Here is a 22,037-nt window from a genome sequence, read left to right as displayed (position 1 = left end):
CAAGAAAAATTGTGTGAAGGCAATATAATGACAGGCAGAACATTTAGGGCATTTTGACTAAGTCATAGAAGAGAATAAAAAATGCGCACATAATGAAAGACCCAGTCAGTGCTTCGTGCTTTGGAGAAACAGAACAGATGCTACTAAGAGAGAAGGAGTAATTCCTCCATTAAATAATTTTAAACACCCAACATCCTATTAATATATTTAGCTTCCAATTCTTGAAAACAATGTTTTTGTAGTCACTTACTACATAAGCATTTTATTAATTTATTTTTTTACAGATATGGCTTAGAATTGGACGAAGGTATCAAACAGATGGGAAGATTTATGAGGTTTGTGTACATATGATCATTTACTAAGCACACTAAATGAAATACAACAGTGCAACCAATACACTGAAATATCAGATTGTATCGCTGAATACTGTGTTCGTCTGTGTATGGATACTTAGGAATACATTTCTTTCCTAGAAATTGAATCTATGTTCGAGAGGTCAAGATTACATTTGAAGGAGAAGAAAGAAGGTTCTCTTAACTACAACTTCTAGGACATTGAGCTCCGGAAGAGATCAACAGATCTGTCTCACAATACCATTAAAGAAAGAAGCTAACCACTGAAAATGAACACACTTTCTATTTTTGTTCCTCTGAAAGCATGATTTAAAGTTGTCCGTTTTCACAGTACGCTATGTTTTGAATTTATGTGCAATAATCACTTTGTAGTCATGGACATATACATACCAGACACACATGGGCAGAATGGCCCTAAAAGAAACAAGTTAGTAAAAAATCTGCAACCATCCAACAAGACCTAACTTTCTTACCAATTCTGTTATTTGTACTTCAGATGTGGTGTTAACACAACACTAGAGTCCCCTTCAGGTTATGAAAAAGCATGTGCTGTCATACAGACTATCATATGCTGCACTAGGAAAGCGCACATCGCAGTGCCATGCTGTTTTTAATATCTTGGAAAGAAATTGGAGCAGTACTTACTGAGGTCATATTCCATTACTTTGTCATCCAGTGAGCTTAATTTCCTTTTCATGACCATCTTACTTGTCTTAAACAACTTTTTTTTTTTCTTTAATTGCAGCACATGCACAGAACTACACTCAAACTCTTCCCTGTTTCTACCACAGTTGTAGATTTTACTCCATCTCTTTCACAAAGGGGTTAAGACCCTGAGGGGTCTACGTTACAGCTGCTGCTGAAATCCCATAGCAAGAGTCAGAGTGGCTGGTCCAGCAGTTCTATGCCTTGGAAAAGGCTGGCAAGTAGCAGTGGGAATATAAAGCAATCTAATAGTGCAGCCAGTATTTAGAATGAACCAGCATATGAACAGCAAGGGGTTTTTTTTGTTTGTTTTGTTTTTTGAAATTGTGACAAATGTGTATGGCCAGCAACAGGCTTATATTTTGAAGAGGATTTTGTCGTTTGTTTTTGTTTTAAATTAGAACACTAGAGTCGCTTTAAAAAACAGCATAATTAGGTGCAACACAGCATGTAACTAACAGTTGTACCACATCAGATCAAAGTCACATGAACTCTGTAATCTCACTTCATCAGTGGCCAAGAGTAAATATTGAAGTATACAAAGGAAAACGCTCCAGTTATTCTCGACTAGTCTCTCATCTTCTATGGATTTGCCACCATGAGACTCTAAAGCAGAGGTGGCATTAAAAAGTTTTTTCTTCTGCTAACTTGCTCTGTGTTTATTTTTTTAATTCACATTATCTTAATACCTACTCTGTGGTACCAATTTCCCCAGCTTAAAAATGCTGCAAGTTAACTACTACATCCTCTTAGTCTGAGCATGCCACCTACTCCTTTCATTTGCCTCCACCTAATTTATTTTCAGTGGGTAAAGACAGTGAACACTTGATCTCTATTTATCTCTCCTAGGCCATTAAGATTTTTATCCATTTCTATGATATTCTTTCTTTTCCTCAAACAGTATCTTCCTGCTGGGGAAACCTCTGCTCAGCAGTTCTTTCTCATATATTATAGAAGTACTCTGAAATCCTGATCTCCTTTTAAAAGGCTATCATGGGGAGAAGTGCTGGTTAAGGATAACACAGTACTTAAGACTCAAGAAAAACAAAGTTATAGAATGGCATGTTTTCTGTTCTATTCTTTATTTCTGTTCTAATTCTTCACATTTGGTTTGTTTTACTGAATGCCACTAAGCATCAAGCTGACATTTTTCAAGAATCATAACAGCTCTAAGATCATCCTTCTGTGGTATTAACTAATATAGAACCTGTGACTGAAAACGTAAATTAGGAGTGTTCTCTCTCCAACTGATTTCTCTGCATGTAATCAACACTGAGTTTCATGCATTATTTTAGTTGTCCACTAATATGAAGTCTTCTTCTAACACTGAAAAATTAACAGTTTAAACACAAAGAATCCAAGACTTGAAATACACAGTTGCCAGTTTACTTCCCAGGTGAACACAGTTCTGTTTAAGGTTAAGTATTTTCACCAGCTTTCAAAAAGGCTGTTTCAAAGCCAGCCTCCAGATGGAATCAGTGATGCATTCGTTGAAACATAACAGAGTGTAGCGTTCTAAAACATTAATAATTATTTTATCAAAACTAATAATGTTTTGGCAATCCTTCCAGGATAAAAAAAAAATCACATTAATCTCCAGTAACAAACCTGTGTTTGTAGTTACAGCAGGTAGTTTATGAAGACCACAGGAGCAAAATTTTTAAGAAATTTCCACTAACCTTGAGATCACAAGTGGTGTTAAGCAGCAAATTCGAAGGTTTGAGGTCGCGATGAAGCACGTTGGCTGAATGGATATATTTTAACCCTCTCAGAATCTGGTAAAGGAAGTAGCAAATGTGGTCGTTGCTGAGGTGTTGAGTCTTTAACAGCTTGTAAAGATCTGTCTCCATGAGATCTTGCACAATGTATCTGTACGGCATCAGATGTAAGGCAGCAAAACAAACCTGGTGTCATATTAGGTATCAACATACAGTACCAGATGAAACTTCTGTAACAATTTGTCTGCTTCATGACAATTATGGAACCATGTAGTTGTTTCTTGTATTACAAGTTCTGAATCAAATCAATTCTGTTACATGATGCAGACCTTTACAGCATTAAGAGGCACAGCACACGGTCCTCTCAAATTAATCGAACTATTTCTTTGTATTAGAACCTGATCTTTATTGGCATCTTAATATGACTGTGTTCCTAACATGCTTACCAGGAAATAAAAACTGTTTTAGTTTAAGGAGTAATAGGCTTTTGAGATACTTGCTTCCAGTTACATAAAAGCATGAAGGTAGAAAATCCAATCAATTCTGATCAGTCTCTGCCACCTCTCCACTTCAAAAGTGTTCTCTCTTACTGTATGTTTAATCAAGCTACATTGAACATAAATAGCCCTTCACCTAGCAAATTAAATTCTAATATTTTCCATCTGATAATTTTTTCCTAGGACTGAAATGAACTGAAAAGGCTCTACCCTGCTTTGACAGGAATGAGTTCAGTAAAAAAAAAAAAAAAAAAAAAATTCCTCTCCCTTAATTCAATGTGGCTCCAAAACCTTTGGGTTATAGTTTCATGACCAAAATAGGATTTCACTAAAAAACATAACTACCACTCCAGTTGGGCATTCCCATCGCCTCCTTTGGATGCTGACTTGTCCACACAATTAGTACATCTTTTTATAGGCAGCATGCACTTAGCCAACGTGGCCAAAGAAATGCAACCTCAGGATCCCAGGTAAGACTGAGTGAACTCAAATACTATATTGCTATTTTATTAAGTGAAAACATTTGACCTAGATTCAATTCAATTTCTGCCTTATGGTTTTTATTAGGCAGCCATCTGCAAAGAGCCTGGAAAGCTAATAGGAAACAATGTATACAGACTTCGGGAAATTAAAGCTGGTTGCCTCCAAACTAGGGTTTGTATCTCAGGTATCTCCCAATTGTGACTGCTTTGATATGTTAGATGTCCACACGAAGGGATATCTACATGAAAACAAGTTTCCCATTAAAGAAAAATTAGTATAAAGAAAATGCCATATTTGCATATATTAATCAAGCATGTTTACCAGCCCACATGTAGTTTCAGACTACACATATGCAGGAAGCACTGCAAGACTGGAGTGGGGGGTGGAGGGATCTTTTGCTTTATTTGCTTTTTGCCAAGATATATCCTTTAAGAAAACTTTAGACAACTGTGCCAGCCTGGCTTTTCATTTTCTCCTCAAAGCAAACAGTTCTAAAAGAGGCTCTACTGAGAGGGAATGTAGTTTTAAGATTAAACAACTAAACTAAATCCACCTATAAAATGTTGAGTTGTCTTGAAAAATAGAAATTAACTTTTTTTTCCTTGAAAAAGAACAAAAAACTTGTGTTTTATCTAGGTTCAAGTCTATTGATGCACATCTAAACCTATCAAATACTATGAACTTTTATTTTAATTTACAATAATGAAATCCAACTTTTATCAGAATTTAGTAAGGAAGAGGATGAAAAGGGGGGTATAATCAAGACAGAAGGTGGCATCCACCTCCAAGTAGAATAACAAACTTAGAAAGGATACACATCTTTCATTTGTTCAATAGTTGGAGCTCTGATAATATCATTTATTCCAATAATATTCTCGTGCCTGAAGCGCAGTAAGATCTTAATCTCTCTCAGAGTTCTCTGGCAGTACGTCTGATGCTCAAAAGGACTGATTTTCTTTATAGCAACTCGAACTTTGTTGACGTTATCGTAGGCAGAACTAGAAGAGAATAACATTTTTAGAACATATAGCAAATTCATTCAGTTCAGAAAGCAAGAGTGTGAATCCATTTGTTTTTATGTTTATTTTATCAAATGAAGAGAGGCAACAGTGACAGATATCTTTTAACTTGCTGACAGTGCAACAATATTTTGTCTGTTCTTCAACTTATTTGGCTATCTGCAAGTTACAAGCTTTTCCAATCAACTTGAAGCCTGCTCAGGTACCTAAGCAATGAAAGTAGCGTTCATTTTCTTTACCACCCTGTGGAATAAACGAGTTTGAGTCTTTTCCTATATGCTGTAATCAAGAAGAAATTTGCAACGAAGTCATCTTGGGTTAACCCATTCACTTTGGAATACAGGAGAGCTTTCAGAAATCATCTTTCAAGCACCAGAATTCCACACCCAAACTCCCGCGAGTAATTCCAATTGCTCCCACCTTTTACTCCTCCACTGAACTACATTTCTGGCATCTCTGTGAAGAACAGACACTAACAAACCAAGGGATGGAGAATTTGTGAAAATACCTCTCCAAGTTCAAGTCCAAAGATAAGAGAGCTCCAGAAAAGAAATATACTGGATATATATTCACAGGAAGCGAAAGCAAAGAGCAGTGCACTGACGTATGGTGGGGACTGTGACCTGTATTAATGAACACACCCACGGCTACGTTAACAGTACCCTGACTTAAGCCGCTCAGAGCAGCATTCAGAGCTACACCAACGAAGGAGCCTCAGCAGTTCTGCCCAGAACACCTACCCATTTATAAAGAACACCACAGCCCGAGCCTAAGAAAGAGGCTTGGTAAAGGACATGTTTCTAAAATGTGGACTTAAGTTATTTCCTAAAAATGTTATGAATGGATGTTCTAGGATGTTCTCTGCAGTCTTGTTTATATGAATCACAAAGCATCTCATTACTATCACTTATCTAATTAAATTACCATAGGCTTTTAATATATTTAGAATTTAAATGCATGTATATGATTTTTAATATACATAGGCCTCCCTTGCTCCTTTCAAATTTATTTTTATTCACTACTACATTGTTTAGAAATTTAAAAAAATAATCAAGCCTATATTTAGACATTCCTGTTAGCCTCAACTATTTCACATGAAAATATAAACACACGAGCTAAACAGGCTTTACATTCTACAGATTTTCTACAGTCAAATCCCAGAACATTCTCTGAAACCCTCTTAATTGGTCTTACTCTGTTGAGATGTCCAGGTATCTGATGATCAGGTAAAACAGAATGAAATATGAAAATCCAGTTAGAAATGGACAACTAAAAAGAATTCTGATGCCTAGTCACTTCAAGGTTCTTCTACCACAAAGCAGGTTTAGGGTGCAGTAACACGTTTTTAAGACAGTACTACCACCACTGTATGCAAAATCACTTCACATTTCTCATTTTCATTATTATAAGCAATACAGGATTTGTGCTGCCAGTAACTTTCTTCATTGTGTAAATATTATCTACGCAGTGACTTCCTTTTTGATCGATTTACTACAGAATCACTGTCCTGTCTGCATCCCTAACTCAAGTCTATACGCAAATTTTATGTGCCTCTGGAAACAACGAACTCCAGTGCTCCAGAGGGTGCTTGGAAATTCCACACACCAAGCAAGTATTAATTATGACTGCTGTTACTACATACGTATAGATAACACATTAGCAGTTCACAAGTCCCAAAACAGATAATAAGAAAATGCCATAAATGAAACGCAATGTAGCCTTCAAGAGTACTTCCTCATTAGTTCTTAATTTGCAAGTCACCTGAGGTGTTTACAATATGCCAGCAAGGTATGTCAAAAACTGGAAAAAAAAAAAAATAGAAATAATTCTTTAAGCATGAGTAGCCCATATCTGGGAAAAATAGAAATCTAACAGATCATTTTGCTGTAACAAACAAACCTTCTACCTTCTTCTTTGTATTGACTGAAGCCTATTTTTTCTCCCACAATGCAAAATCTCACTTCCTTTTAAAGCACTGGACAGCAGCAGCTATGAAGAGCATAATGCCCAATATTCCAAAACACCCAATATTTACCAATTGATGCTGCTTAAATAAAAGCTTCTAACGTCTTGCAATATTGGATAAATGCCTAAGTTACTGCTTCTCAAGTAAAGGTTGGTTACTGATGAAAACATGCATCTTTCCTTGCACAGATGCAGTGAACCTGAATCTATCAATTAAACACGTGAAGAATTGCTCTCTTGTAGCTTAGTTTCACTTACAGTTCTTGAAGTATTTTCTTAGCAAAAGCTTTACGCTATTATTTAAAAAATGATGGGCAATTTTCCTTTCAGATGGTTCAACTATGAAACTCATGATTCAGTGTGGAAAAAAAGTATTTGCAGTAAAGATGCAATCAATTTCCTCCCCAGTGCACATTCTGCATACAGCCATTTTTCTGTGCATATCAAAAGATCTCACCGCACTACTGTAGCTAGGCATGCATCACTGTTCCCACTGCACTCAGCTCAGGAGAGCAAAACCAAAGCTAGTTGAACATTAAAAGGGATTTATTTCTGCTAACTTTCTCAAATGAGATTTTTTGTAAATTGATTAAACATATGAAACATGACTTGAATTCCTGTGAGCAAAAAGCTAACCATGCATTTGCCTGTGCAGAGTTATTTAAATAGCATGAAAAACACAGGCACATAGAAAACCTATGTTATAAATTCAGCATTATTTCAGTCTCAGAGTTACAGTTCTCAATGAAAATACATCTGAGTAAACTCTGTGACCCTTTAAAAACCAGCGCACTTTCAAGGAGCCACGTGCTCCAAGATCCAGGAGATACTGACACTAAAATACTCAAGAAAAAAATTTGGCCACTAACAGTTTCCACATTTGCTGACGTTTAAAAGGAAGACGTGGTACCTGTGCTATAGATTAGGCTGAACTTCAGTAGAACCGGAGAGTCATGCTTGCTGTCACACACACGCTACAGACATATTGTTACACAATTTCATAGGCCAAATACCTATTTTGCTACATAGGAAACACTAAACTAATAAAACCGAGTCTCTGCAAGTCAGACTGAGCCACCTCCCAAAGCTTTTCCTGTTCCTCACAACCTGCACCCGACCTTTACCACCACCACCAGGTGCACCCGCTGCTCTCCAGAGCACTGCTGCAGGAACACGTTGCTCTCACACCCAGTCCCTCTGCAGCGCTAGCAAATGGAACAACGACTCTAAACGACACAAATCCAAAACCCTGGTGCACTACCTTGCTGCGCTTATTAAACAGCTTACTTATCACTTAGCATAGGATTCATCTTGCTTAGCCTTAGCTAGCATTAGGGATCTAATTTTATGACAAATAATCGCCTGAGCTCCCCCTACAGTCCAAAAAGGAGTAGCTTCACATACACATCCCATCCAAGCACGTCCTAAATTTAGATCATCTGCATTCTGGAAGTGCTGTTCCAGTGTGCACAGCCTAACCTAGCTGTGTAAACATTCAGCTTCTACTGAACCTCACAAGTGTTTATATTTTCATTGAAACAGTTAAATGGCACTGCCTTCGAAAGACACGAACCTTCTGTTACCAAGAGTTTTCTCCAGAGATGATCTGTAAAGTGAAAATAACAGTTCACATGCTAACAACTTTCCAAGTGCTGCTGTATAGCTTTCGGTTTATAATCCTTCACAACATCTACCAGTCACTGCACATGGGACTTCAGCAGTCCCTGGGTTATTCACATGATACTGAATCTAGTTAATAACACTACCTATCCAAAAAGAAGGATTTATCCCCCCTGTGCTGTGCAGCTTCACCAGCTGATGCAACCACAGCTGTGGATGCTGTTTCTCTGTAACGTGATAAATTTAAATACAGATTTTGCAACTGCCCAACTCTAGCATACACATTATTACTATTTCAAGCTGTGGCTACTACCCCGTTGACAACCCTCAGTAACGCACCAGTATCTAAATACTTTTATAAGAAACCCTATAAAACTCAACACAAGCCCTAGTGCTTGGTAAGAAGCATCTGGCAAATACGTAACGAAGTTTTGACTCATCCTGCGCAGCTGCACAGCCCGGACGATGCACACGTATAAGCCAGGAAGCCGTGCCACCCGGGGTGAACGCCAGCGACTTATCGCTTTACGACTCGGACTCCGGCTTCCTGCTCGCAGAGCCCAGGGCGGAGCAGCCTCCAAAAGGCACGGCCTGGGCGTGCGCGGCCGCAGCCGGGGCGCTGGCAGGGAGCGGCAAAGCGAAGGCCGAGACCAAGGGCTGCCACGCAGCCCCTCTCTCGTTAGCTTCTTCTCAAGGGAGGAGAGCTTTTCACCAGGCAGAACAGGCCAAGTGCCAAAGCCGAGCTCCTTGCACCCGCACTGGCTGCTGCGTACCCTCCCATCCATTTCTATCCTTCACGTGCCTCGTTTCGGAGCAGCGCTGGAACAAGTGAGAGCATGCTGCAGCTGCCGGGAGGAAAGCAGCCAGCTCCTGGCAATAGCTGCATCCCACAGAGGGCTGTTTCTTCACACAAGCATTGGAAAACAACTGCCTACTCCGTCAGCTCCCTCCATCCTCATTACACATCCCTGCCATGCCGCCCGAAGGCTTACCCCGTCCAGGGTTACTCCTCCAGCACTTCCAGGCTTGTTCACCTATGGCTGTTCTGCAGGCTGCTCTCAGCTCTGTGTTCGTACGCACACAATGCTACCGGCAAACGCCCTAATTACAGCCCTAAATGAAAGGCCGATTTGAAGTTTAAAAAGGATGTTTTATCAGTAGCTTTGTGTTGCTGTGGAAACAAGATTCCAAGGGCATGCCCAGGGATAGGAACCATTCTGAAATACTGAATTTTGTAGCTTGCAGCTAGGAGAGGGAAGGGAAAAAAAAAAATAATTCCCAAACAAACTGCTCTGTGAAGATCTTCAGTCTTCTCATTCGGTCTACATTTAGCTCAATCGCAGATATTTCCACAACATGCTGACATTTATCAAGTTACAATGCAAATAGCTTAAACTTATTTTTAAGACTGCTGTGAGAAAAATAACACCATATTGTGATGTAGAGAAGAACCAACAGTACCGTAACAGGCTGCTCACCACGATTCCTAGGGGCAAGGGAAGGCAGCGTTACGAGGTGTAGATTTCTGGAGGGGGCTGTCAGGTTGGGTGCTCTGTGCTTTTTTTTTGTTGTAAACAGATTCTTCAGAATAAATAGTTTCTTATTTCAGATGAAAAAATACATGGAGCAGCCACAGTACGTTATTCTTTATCCAAAAGCAAAGACTAGAAATAGGATAAAAGCAGCCAAGTTTCCAGACATCCAGGCATGTGTCATTTTTATAACACTGAATACACTTCTTGTCCCCAATTGTAAACACCCAGGGTTAAAGAGACGTCTTTGACACTTTGTTCCACTTATTCATAATATTTTTGAAAATAAATAAGCATGTTTCTCATTAGAACTTTTTTTAGTACTACCTTACAGAATCATTACTTGCTTTTAAAAGAAACATGCACGTGTACATCAAGGTGTATTTGCCTTCTTTCAGCACACCCCAGTCCACGAAAAGACAACCAAGTTATCCTCAGAGTTTTCACTCCAGTTATTAGCTTTCTCTAAAAGATGACCTTAATAATGCAGCATTTCCCAGGCTTCTCAGTTGTGAATTCAAAAAGTATAATTATTGCCCATTACATAAAAAATGGGTGATACTCAGTGAACCCAGGATTCAAAACTGTTTCTGCAGATTCTGTCTTAAGAATTCCCTTAATTTTATCTTAAGATTCATCTTACGAATTCCCACCAATTCTCATGGGAAATATGGACAGTGATATATCTTGAATGTTTAAAGGAACAGTAAAAATAAAATGTCTCATTATCAGAATTAACCACTTTAATTTTGAGTCATTATCCCTCTTCTATGAAGGTGGGAGGAAAGAGTACTTTTTCCTTCTGCACCACGCATCAGTCTGATGAACTACAGCAACATGGGTATCTCAGTATACTTCTACCTTCTTCCATTAAAGATTTTGTTTGACAGACTCTTAATTCCTATCATGGAGGAAATTTAACAGAGCCATGAAAATGGAGAACTACTTAAATATCAAATTCTTGGGGGAAAAAAAAATCCCAGCTTTGACACTCTAGCTGCTTTTCGAACTACAAAAAGATTATACAACTTTAAGAACACAAGCATCCCATACTTTCTCATGCTATACTGAGGGAAAAAAAAAAAAAAAGTCAAATATGCTGGAATTCAGCACTTCTGAATTATCTGTCAGCATGCTACAGGCACCCCCCATTGATTATGAAAAAACAGCTGTACCTGTCTTCTCAGTCTTTGTGAAACTCCCATGAGCACTAGCAGCCTATACAGAAAGAAGATGCCAAAAACTTGAATTCAGAACTGAGCTACTTCAGAGTAAGTTTGGGTACAAGAATTATACACTGAATTGCCATAAATTTGAGTGTTTAAGAAACAGACCTTTTCTCACCCTTCGTACCAGCATGAAATAGACACACAGTTTTCAAGAGTAAGCCAGAAGAAACGTACAGTGGGTCCTCCTAAATGCAGCTATACAAGTACCTGATCACCGAGTTCTCCACCATTTATAGTGTCAGCAAATTACCTCAAGTAATGAATTACAGGATGACCTCAGATTTATCTTAAGTCATCTTTTTGTCAAGGAAAGAAAAGCCAAAGAACACGCACTGCTGTAGCATGCAGCTGTCAGCAGGCACTGGAAGTCACCATCTATTTTTCCCCATTTTCTCACATCGCATGGTACAAAACAAGGCGGAACAGGAAGACTGTGCACCAAGAGAACACTACAAGAACTATTTAGTAAATGTGACCCAACTTCCACTGGCGTTAGCTCAGCCTTACCTGGACATTCCTAATGCCATGCTACTAGAAAATTTGTTTTCTCATCTTTTGATCTGTCTGGATTCTAGTGTCACTGGATAGATTATTGTCTTGGGGCTAAGAAAATACAAATTTAAGTCTTTTAGCATGACTCCTTTGCAACACAAGGTCATACTTCATAAACTCCTCATGAATAGATCCATGTTCTTACCCCTTTTTTATCCGTTGTTCATCACAAAATGGCCAAGTTCTACTTTTTATGTTTTATTCCAGAGGATAACCTAAACAAGCTACTTTAACTCAGATCTATCATAACATTGACTGCTCTTGTCTTTTCCAAAGAGGAGGAGAAGAATCTTATTTCTAAGAGTCCTTTATTTTAGCAGAGTGTATAACGAGATGTGCCCACAATCAATACAGACTGCCCTGTCATGCTTTTCGTTAACCTCTGCAGCTGGCTGGATTACACTATAACTGCATTACCTGCAGTTTTACCACCTACTTTTTCAGCGATCTTCCCTACATCCTTCAGTAGCAACCCTAGCATTAGGGGTTCCTGACACAATTATGTCAACTCGCCCCACCCCTGCCCATGACAGAAATGACTGATGACACTTGAGAGGTTTTATTTACTCTTTGGCAGTTTCTGACCTAGGACAGGTTATTGCCCTTCACCTCACAAATGCTTAAGGCACTTCTGTAACCTCCTGGAAGAGGTTTGTTTTCATTCATCTATTCAAATAATTCCATTAAGCTAAAAAGGCACAAATTTATTTTTCAGAATTTGAAAAGTAAAACCTGACAGAACCTTTCAAAGCATTATAATTTAAAACTATTTACTATGCACATAATAATGACTTGACAGCTTAATTCCTTATTTCACTCCTAGGATCTCAAAAATAACTATCTGGTCCTGCAAAATGGAGTCTGTTCAATAAATTACTTTAGCCAGAAGCTCAGTCAATTCGTAAGCCCAGGTGTGGCAGACCAGACGATCTGTGTTTTGTTACCACCTATTAAGCTAAACTGTGAAGAGCAGCAATTCTAGAACTACACCTTAACGTTAGCATTAGAAAAATACCAGCTGTATTTCACCCAAGGTTCTGTCTGTGCTGTTTCATTAAAGCAGACATTTAACTTCATGGTGTTCTGATGAATCTTAGCTGCTCCAGGAAACCCATCACTTCTCTCAGTTTCCTGTTTCTCCCTGTGCATATTTTTCTTTCTATGCATTTAGCTGTGTACCATGAGACTTCAAATCACCATGTGTGTCCATGCTGCTTTATATCACTTTAGCTCAAGTTGGTCTTCAGAAAATGGAAGCACTGAACAGCCTCACATGCCTTACTATTTTGTCTACTTTTTGCCTTCCTGCTTATCCTCCCATTTTAGATGTAAAGGTTCTCTGCTACCAATTATTGCTTTGGATAGCATCTATGCCAAATTTAACATTTACACAAATCTCACTGTTCTGTTCGAAGGCCTTTTGGCTATCCCTGAAACAAACCCCCCATCCCGAAAGCCCCCACCGCTGTACCTAGTTCCAATATTCTCCTTACATAACGTTAACGCAATTTCCATGGGAATCAGTTCTGGATAAAATTGTTAGAGCTCGACAGCATCTCAGACAACCTAAAGGCAAAGGGAATTAAAAGGAGCCGCTGCAGTTCACTCCTCTCTTCGTGCCTGACAATCCTGCCCCTTTCTTGCCGTTTCAGTAGGGCCGGTAGCTTTCTTTGTGCCAAATCAGAGACCCGAAGCACCTCAAAGCCAAGCAGCTTAAGAATAGGAAGAGCAAAGCAGTCCTCTACCAGCATATTTCTATTCCCTTCCTGTGCCAGCACCGTCACTCACGTGGCTTTGCATTTGTCACATTAACTTGCTGCTTTTGTGTGTGTGTGTGTGTGTGTGGTGGTGGTGGTGTTTTTAAAGTAACTTTTAGCCAAATCAGGTTTTGAACACTGCTCCCAGCAGCTGCGCAAGCACCAGCACAAGGGAGGAGGAAGGAATTCCATGACCTGAGGCAGGGCAGGAAAGGCTGCCCCTTCAGAAGCAGCACAGCCGTAGATCAGCGTAAGTCAATCATGGAAACCACAGCTTCAGCTTCTAGCCAGGGCTGTCATAAAAACCCAGCCTCCACACGCCAGCCAGTGAGGCGCCGACTTCCTCATCCGTGCTTACAGCTTCAGGGAGATGCAGCAAAAAGCAGCCACGGAGAGAAGACAGGTCAGTTACATAACAGGGCCAGAGCCTCCAGAACAACAACAACAAAGGCAGCGCAGAGCAGGCACTATAAATATTTGCAGAAAATATTTCCCCTCCTTCCTAGGGAGAAGGAGGGCACTACCAAGCAGCTGGGAGTGGTGATAGTAGCAACAAACTCCCCAACGGGGTTTACTCTTTTGCCTAACCAGGTTCTAATTTGACTTAGATCTCAAACACTCTCCCTAAAATCAGCTTGAGGAGAAGGAAAACGATGCAAGATTCACACAATTATTTTTCAGAAGTCACCTTATTTGATTCCACATGTTATAGGATTTCAGAAAGGAATTCACAATACTTCATTCCAGAAAGAAGCAACAAGAAAAATGTTGGGTTTTTTATTTGTTTTTAAATCACTCAAAATCATCCATGCATACCTAGAAGCACAGGTTTTCCTAAACCTGTAGAAATGAAAGAATCACAAAGCACTAAATAAAGCAAGCTCATGTTTGCTGTCCTGCTATGGTTAGTTCAGTCTCCATTTGCAAAACAAAACCAAACCACCAGCACTGAGCGTGCATGTCACTACTACCAGAAATTACTTCCCTTCACACCTTACTGTGCATTTTTTGCATGTTTTTTTTCCCCCCATCTTTTTCAAAAAGCATTCAGGCTGTAAACCCTTACCCCTCAAACATATTGCTTTGTGTTTTGTTGAGTGTATCTGCAGGAAGATGTCTTGGATACTGTAAGTAAAACCAAGGTATTTCACAATCATGAAACACTCAGAAAAAATCCAATATAAAGGTCAGCCTGAATGTCGCTTGGGGTACTTTGCACCACCCAAATACCAACACCACTGGGCCAATTCGGGACGGAGGCAGTTTGGGCAGTATCGATCCGTGGTGCTCGGACGGCTTCCCATTTTGCTCAGCCCACACTGGCGATACTCGGCAGGGGAACCACCCGCCCTCCAAACAAACAAGAAGGTACTGCAGTGACAGCTGCTAATTTTAAGGAAAACTGCAAAATGAAGTAATTACATATTATAAACTGTGAGCCTAATTGCAAGTTGTTGGTAGTTAAAACATACCCACAACAGAGACGAACACTTTCTGCCGTGTAACAAAAACTCTCATTTGCATTCTAATCACCTCTGAGTACTTCACCCTTATGAAAATTCGGTTAAAATACAAAAGAATAGCTTCCAAGAGAAGCCACTTTTCCCGTAACAGGAGTTGGGTTGTTCCCAGTTCAGGCACTGCTGGGCGAGACACGCGTACAGCCATGCCAAGAGCTGGACTGTTGGGGAGGTTCTGCACAAACCCAGCGGCGCGTTCCTGCTGCAGCCGTCCTGCCAGCCCCACGAAGACGCAGACGGTGGGTTTAGGTTAGATACCAGGAAGGAATTGTTCACTCAATGGCGGTGAGGCTCTGCAACAGGCTGCCCAGAGAAGCTGTGGCTGCCCCATCCCTGAAGAGCCCAAGGCCAGGCTGGACGGGCCTTTGGGACACCCGGTGTGGTGGGAGGCGGCGTGCCCATGGCAGGGGGCTGGGGAAGGTGGGCGGTAAGGTCCCTTCCTACCCAAACAACGCGGTGATTCCAAAATTAGCTCCCTCTGAAAAGGGGATTTGTTCGGAAGCAGAAAACTCTAATAACTGACCTAACAATGAAGGGAATGTAGCTTTTACACAGACAAATCACCCAAAACAAACTACGTGTTGTTCCATTTCACCAGCACTGTTAATTTCATTTTGCAACACGCTAAGAAAACAATTCTAAAATACACACGTGCCACCATGTGCTGCATTTGAGCAACATGGTAAATCTAAACTGCAGTATCATTAAAATCAGTAATTTTTTTTCAGATATTATTTGAAGAATTTCTGAAATACTTCACTTTAAGTGCAAGTAACAGTGTTTTCTTGCAAGACAACATCCAGCTTCATCTGTTAACAGCATGGGCTTCCAGCTCAGCACAAGGCTAACTATGTTCGGGGCTGCTGTGGGGCAGGCAGCCGTCGGGTCAAGGAACACGGTCGCTGCTGAGGCCACATCTGCAACACTGCGTTTCGCTCTCCCCCAGTACTGGAGCAAGTCCAGCAGAAAACCATTAGGATGCAAAGGGGCTGAAGGACATGACATACAAGAGAAAAATGAGGAAACTGGGTTTAAGACAAAAAAAAAAAAAAAAAAAAAAGAAAAAAAAGGGGGTGGAAGGTGGCGGGCTGTCGGGCTGTCTTAAGCTACACAAAGGGAAATTGCAGAGAAAAACTGATCCAGAGTCTTCTCAGAGGTTAGAAAGTAAAAAAAAAAAAAAAAAAAAAAAAAAAAAAAAAAAAAGGACAAGGAGGACAAGCAGGAACAGTCACAAGGTGCAGCAAGGGAAATTCTCAGGTTTGTAAGGGCAAAAGTTTCACCGGGCAGTTGGTTAAACACGGGGAGTTGCCCAGAGAACTTGCAGAATTCCCATCCCTGGAGATTTTGGAAATACTGAGCGGGCAGCTTGAGCTGATTCTGAAGTCGGCCCCACTCTAAGCAGGAGGTTGAACTGAACGACATCAGTAAGTCCCCTCCAACCTGCACTAGTCTGTGAACTATTCCTCAGCAAGATGTCCAAATGTTATTAAACATCAAATTGATCAGTTAATTTCCTTTCTAGATCACAGCTGAAAGCTATGACAAAGCATTATTTTAAAAAAAAGCACTGTGTTGGCCAAGTACTGGTTTCCAGCTGGGCTGAGCTGCACACCTCGGCCGGCAGCACCAGCCCTTCCACCAGGCCGCCACCCCGCTGTCCTGCAGGGCCGTGTTTCTGTCCATGAGAGCTACCAACAGACCCATCTCTGAAACCAGGGCATCTGGCACGGCTCTTCTCACGTGTGACCTCCTGACCTCATCTCTTCCCCAGCAGAGCAGCGTGTAGCATTTCTTAGCACTAGCAAAATACCAGTGTTTAAGAAACACGAAGAACCTTTCCATCTTGGAAAGATGAAGACCTCTACCATCTGTCAGACTCGATGGCAGGCAGCAGGTTTAAGAGCCACATGTAGGGGTGCAGGAGACAGACTGACGCAACCACACGCAGCTACTGCGAACACATAAGGCTTATTTCCTTAATACATCACGCTAAAAAACCCACAAGTTATCTGCTTCTGCAGGCTGAACCACGCCACGTTAAGAAAACGTGAATTCATTTATGAAATGCAAGCGTCCCTGAGCTGCACTCCCCAACTCAGGCCAGTATCCCGTTACTTTGGGCAGAGAGGAGAAGTTGCAGCCTCTCCCCATAAACCTTCCCGACAGCCCTGATAGGAGCAGAGAACAAGCAGCTGCTGCCCTGGCCCCGCTGCCTGCCCGTGGTGCCACCAGGGCGGGCAAGGAGAGCAGCTCCAGTGCTCCTTCTTGTCCTTGTCTCTGGGTTAAGCCAGCGCTGGAGGCTGGGGTGACTGAAGGGAAATGCTTACCTGCCTTCTCCCCAGAGGGAACAACCTGATAACCAGCCACTAATTACATTCCCTAATTCTCTACTCTGATCCTTGCACTAACGAGGATGAATTAGGGTTGGCGGACTTGTATCAGCTCTGTCTGCCTTATCAAGCAGACCAGAACGCGCTAATTAACAGGTATCGACACCTATGTGCAACCTGCACTCCCTGAAAGTGCTTATAAACAGGACACAAAGCCATCCTTGCTCCATCATTACAGTGTACCCTCTCCAGATCAAAGGACTAATAAACAGAAAAAGAATTTATAGGCTGCCCCTTGCCACTAAGCAGTCGCCCCCAAATCACCAATCTGACCCTCACAGAGGGATGGCAAATGCTACCTTGTCAGGGATGGCAAATGCTACCTTGTCGTCTAATTTGGAGTCTTGAAAGAAAATATTAAACACATCTCACAACACAGTAAAACTCAGGTTGAAAAAGGCAAGATTTGAGCTTCAAGATCATTTTCTTCTGTCTGCATTCACTTTTATTATTTATGTACAGGATTTGCAGCAGCGATAACACTTTGTGCTCACATAAGCCTGATAACAAAAAGGGCTTCCAAAAACCAGAACATAAACCAGAACATCCTTATTGCATTCCCATTAACCATTTATTTCCAGAAAGGACTTGTTTTAAACCATCAAGTGGTCATCTTGCCAAGATAGCACCAACCGAACAGACAAAGAACAATATACGCTGGAAGTACAAGGCTCAATCCAATCCCATTTTTATCACTGTTTCAATGTGTTTAAAATACAGCCTGCTAACAGGCCTCCTTGAAAAAAATGGGGAGGAAGATGGCAGCTTTAGAAACCTTTCAGTTTGTGTTCGCGTTCTGAAACTTTCAGTCTGAAAGTCATTTCTAGCTGACTCTCAGGTCGATAATCCCCTACCACTGGAAGAAAGGGAACGTCACAAGAACTTCACACCAAAACCCCTGAAAGTAACTTTTAAGCAAAAGAAAAGAAGAAAAAAAAAAACAAACACATTTGCATGTATGTGGATAAATTAATTTAGAGCAACAAACATGACAGTATGACTAAAGAATTGCTCAAAGAATGTCCTGCAGTCCTACAAAGTGCTGAGGATTTCAGCTGAGGCTTGGTTTGCACTGTGCTCATTCCCTAGTTCCACATGCAAAAACACCAAAAGCGAAAAAAACAGTTCAGAAGGGGATGCTCGCATGGATGTGCACTAATTAACCACTTCACGCCCAGCAGCAAAAGTGCTGAGTAAGATGCAAGCCTCCACCAAAGGATGAACATTTTTGGCAGAGTTTCACTGGAGGACACTAAGGTGGGGGGTTGCCTGGTAATATGCTGTTCTGCTGACACAGTGCAACCACAGCACAGCAGTAAATACATTGCTCTGTTGAGGCTTTTTATTTATTCTCTAACTGAAAACCCAATTAGGTTAAAAATGACGATGCAATAGAGAAAATGGAGAGAAATCCTTGAACACCTTTACGGGTTTTCAAATAAGATAAGAGAACGCTCGTGTGCAGTGTATTCAGTCAACATTTCCCTGTTTCCTGTGCTGTTATTTTAGGTTTTGATCAGTATTTGTCAAACACTATTCAGTACTGCAAAATCAAAATGGAAGGCTGACTGTAACAGCAGCATCCTAAGAATACTTCATTTGCCCTTTTCGCAGTAATACAATTAAAACATTTTTGTTATAAACTCCCTAATTCAATAATCCAGAAATATGCACATTAGGAAAAACAAGAAAGAGAGTGAAGGATTTGAAGAGTTAAGTCACTTGTTTTCCACCCTGTGCCTTACAGCACAATGCACTTGTAAGTAACGAGCATCTCCCCAGTCACGCATTAGCTGAAGGTCTAAAAGAAAGCCATTAAGGCCTGCTTTGCTGTCCTTCACTTAAGTGTACAGATTTAAATGGATTTTACACTAGCGGGAAATGTCTCCACCTGCACCCTGACAGCTTGCCCTCTACCACCCCCCACCCCAAAGGGAGATGCTTCTGCAGATGCTCACTGCATTAGCAATCAAAGCAAGGTAAGAAACAGGCAGCATTAATCTGCACAAGCTATACCCCGCTGATCTGTAAGTAAAGCTACTTAATCATAGTTGCTTGTGTGCTATGCACTACAGCACGTTACAGTTGCTATGGCATTTAGCTAGAACATGTGCATCCAACACTTTCCTTATCGAGTACACAGCGTAAACTGAGACTTTGTTCCCTGTCATTTCACACCCAAGGCAGAGATCAATAATCAAGAGCACAGCATAACAAGCTTCGTATTTCCAATTAGTATCTTAAGAGGAGAAAATGCAGGAGCCAAATGCGTATTTCAATTACACTGGAGATTTGTATTTTTTTAAGCAACTACATATAGCATCCAAAGCAGACATGATTTATGGGAGTAAGTTTTTAAATAGCAGATAACCTTCTGCAGTTTGGGAGAAAAAACGGTTTCAGTACCAGAGCAACATATGATTTGGAGGGGAAGAAAGTGACCCTGTTTTCCCTCTATCTGCTCACCAGCGTAGTGATGCCAAAAAAGGGCATCCACCGCCGTGGTGCTGCTTCTTGCAATCTGTGATCGGTGGTGAAATACTTCAGCTTTCACATGATGCCTGTGTGTTACCACTTTCTAACACCCCGTTGATACGAACGGGACGGTGCACAGCACACATATTGAAAGCTCCCGTGTACTTTCCTAAATCAGGCTGCAAGTGTAAACCAGCGCAGTTAGCGCCGAGGTTATCTGCGCTGGCTTAGTTGTGCTAGCTCGGGTGATAAAGCACACAATAACAACATTTGCACCACAAGCTTCATCAGCGCAAGTTTTGGACTGGATGTGGTGTTGTGACTTCTAACACTAAACCAAAAATAAAGTTATTTTTACCCAGTTAACAGCATTTTTGATTAATACCTTGGAGGTTGTTCCCACAGCAGAAAAGTGAAGGCCACGTCTCAGAACTTTCTAACAGAGGCTTATCTCTCAGCTAAGCTCGGGCCTAGATGAAAGCTTCCATTCTGAAAGGCAGGATGACTTCATCTCAACAGGCCAGCACAATTCGGCGACTATACACAAAAACCTATAGCTATAAAAATCCGCAACATATAGCTGAAGGCTGTGAAGAGCCTTTGTTGAGAAGTGTACTGGTGTACAAAAGATTAAACATCAGAGAGAGAAATTAATGCTGATACAGCTTTCATGAAGTCATGGCCCATAAACCTCATTTAGCACCTCAAAAAATGTGCCGAAAGAACAGCAGCAGTGTCGGAACAAAGTTGGTAGAGCAACCTCAGAAAAAGTTTTCCATCTGAATCCCTCCAGTTATTGCAGAATTAAGTTTCTTTAACTACTGAGGAGGACGGAACGAGGAACCCGAGGCGAGATCACCGCGCACGCCAGGCATCACCCAGTCAGTAGATACGCTATCTTGCAGCAGCATCTCAGCTCACCCTGCACATCTAGGCTACTAAAAAAAAAAAAAAAAAAAAAAAAAAAAAGGAAAAACCACCGCCACCATCTCACCGCCGTCCTTCGGAATTTGGCAGCTCATCCCTTTAGCTCCCTAAGGCTGCCGTGAGCCGGAGCAACCGCCCGGCTGCTCGTTAGCGGGACTCGGCACCAGCCCTGCCGGCACCCAGCGGGGCCGAGGCGCGGTGCCACCTGCCCGCACACAATGCCCGGGCGGAGCACGCACCGCGCCCCGACAGGGGCAGCACGCCCAGACCCCTTTTTTTTTATGGGGGGGGGGCTCAGGCTTTTTTTTGGGGGCGGGCACACGGCGAGGTGCAGGACCCCCACGGCCTCCTCACGGAGCCGGGCCCCGGAGCGCGGGGCTGAGGCTGGGGCCGGGCCCGGCCGCGCTGAGGCGGGCGGGGAGCGGGGGGAGGCGGCGGGGCGATGGCGGGGGGGGGCCGGGCAGGGCCGCGGGGCTGCCCCGGGGCCGCTCCCCGCAGCCAGGGCGGGCCGCGAGGGACGGGAAGGGAACGGAAAGGAAGGGAAGGGAAGGGAAGGAGGCGAAGGGAAGGGAGGGGAGGGGAGGGCTCGGGCGCTGCCCCGCCGGGCCGGGCCGCGCCGCCGGCACTCACCACACCATGCCGTAGGCCCCCTCGCCGATGTAGGAGAGGTTGGTGTAGCGCGGCCCCACGTCGAACACCTGGCCCCGCACCATCTCCGGGCCCCCGGCGTTGGCGGAGCCGCCCGCGGCCGCGGCCCCCGACACCGCCGCCATGTTGTGTCCGCGCCGGGAACCGCGGGCACCGGGCGCGGGGGGGGGACGGGAGGAGGAGGAGGAGGAAGAGAGGCGGGAGGGGGGACGGGAGGCGGCGGGGGAGGAGGCGCGGGAGGAGGCGGAGGGCGGCCGGGAGGACGAGAGGCGTCGCCCGCTCCGCAGCAGCGCCCGCCGGGCCCCGGGCCCCGTCAGCGCCGTGCCCGCCGCGGCCGCTCTGAGGAGACGCCGCCGGCCGCGCGCGCGCGCATCGAGCGGGGCGGGGGGGTGGGGGGGGAAGGGGAGGCGGGGCCTCGCGCTGAGGGGGCGGGGACTCGAGGCGATGGGGGCGGGGTTGGGTGGGGACGGGGCGGGGCGGAGGGGCGGGGCCGAGGACTGCGGTAACCGCAGCCGCTGGGGAGGGGGCGCGGCGGACGGGTCACGTGGTGGGCGCGGCGGCGCTGCGGGCCGCCCGCCGCCATTAGAGGCGTGAGGGGGCGGCGGGGCAGGAAATGGAGCCCGGCACGGCCCGGCCCGGGGGCAGCG

The 22,037-nt window shown here is 43.1% G+C and overlaps 1 protein-coding gene across 1 annotated transcript in view; it reads right to left on the bottom strand.

The window, feature by feature from the left end:
• The window catches only part of MAPK1 (mitogen-activated protein kinase 1), a 40,968-nt gene extending 19,209 nt beyond the window's left edge, over positions 1 to 21,759 (bottom strand). Inside the window, exons 1-3 of the mRNA XM_082774305.1 lie at positions 21,373 to 21,759; positions 4,572 to 4,754; positions 2,738 to 2,927 (exon numbers count right to left, since the gene is read on the bottom strand). Coding sequence (XP_082630431.1) covers positions 2,738 to 2,927; positions 4,572 to 4,754; positions 21,373 to 21,515 — 516 coding nt within the window. The 5' untranslated portion in view covers positions 21,516 to 21,759. The remainder of the gene's footprint in view (positions 1 to 2,737; positions 2,928 to 4,571; positions 4,755 to 21,372) is intronic.
• Between the last annotated feature and the right edge of the window lie 278 nt (positions 21,760 to 22,037).

This window comes from Aythya marila, assembly GCF_965140915.1.
Source record: "Aythya marila genome assembly, chromosome: 17".
In the NCBI taxonomy this organism is placed as follows: Eukaryota; Metazoa; Chordata; class Aves; order Anseriformes; family Anatidae; genus Aythya; species Aythya marila.
The sequence above is the reverse complement of the archived record's forward strand: the minus strand, read 5'-3'. Positions and strand labels throughout refer to the sequence as shown.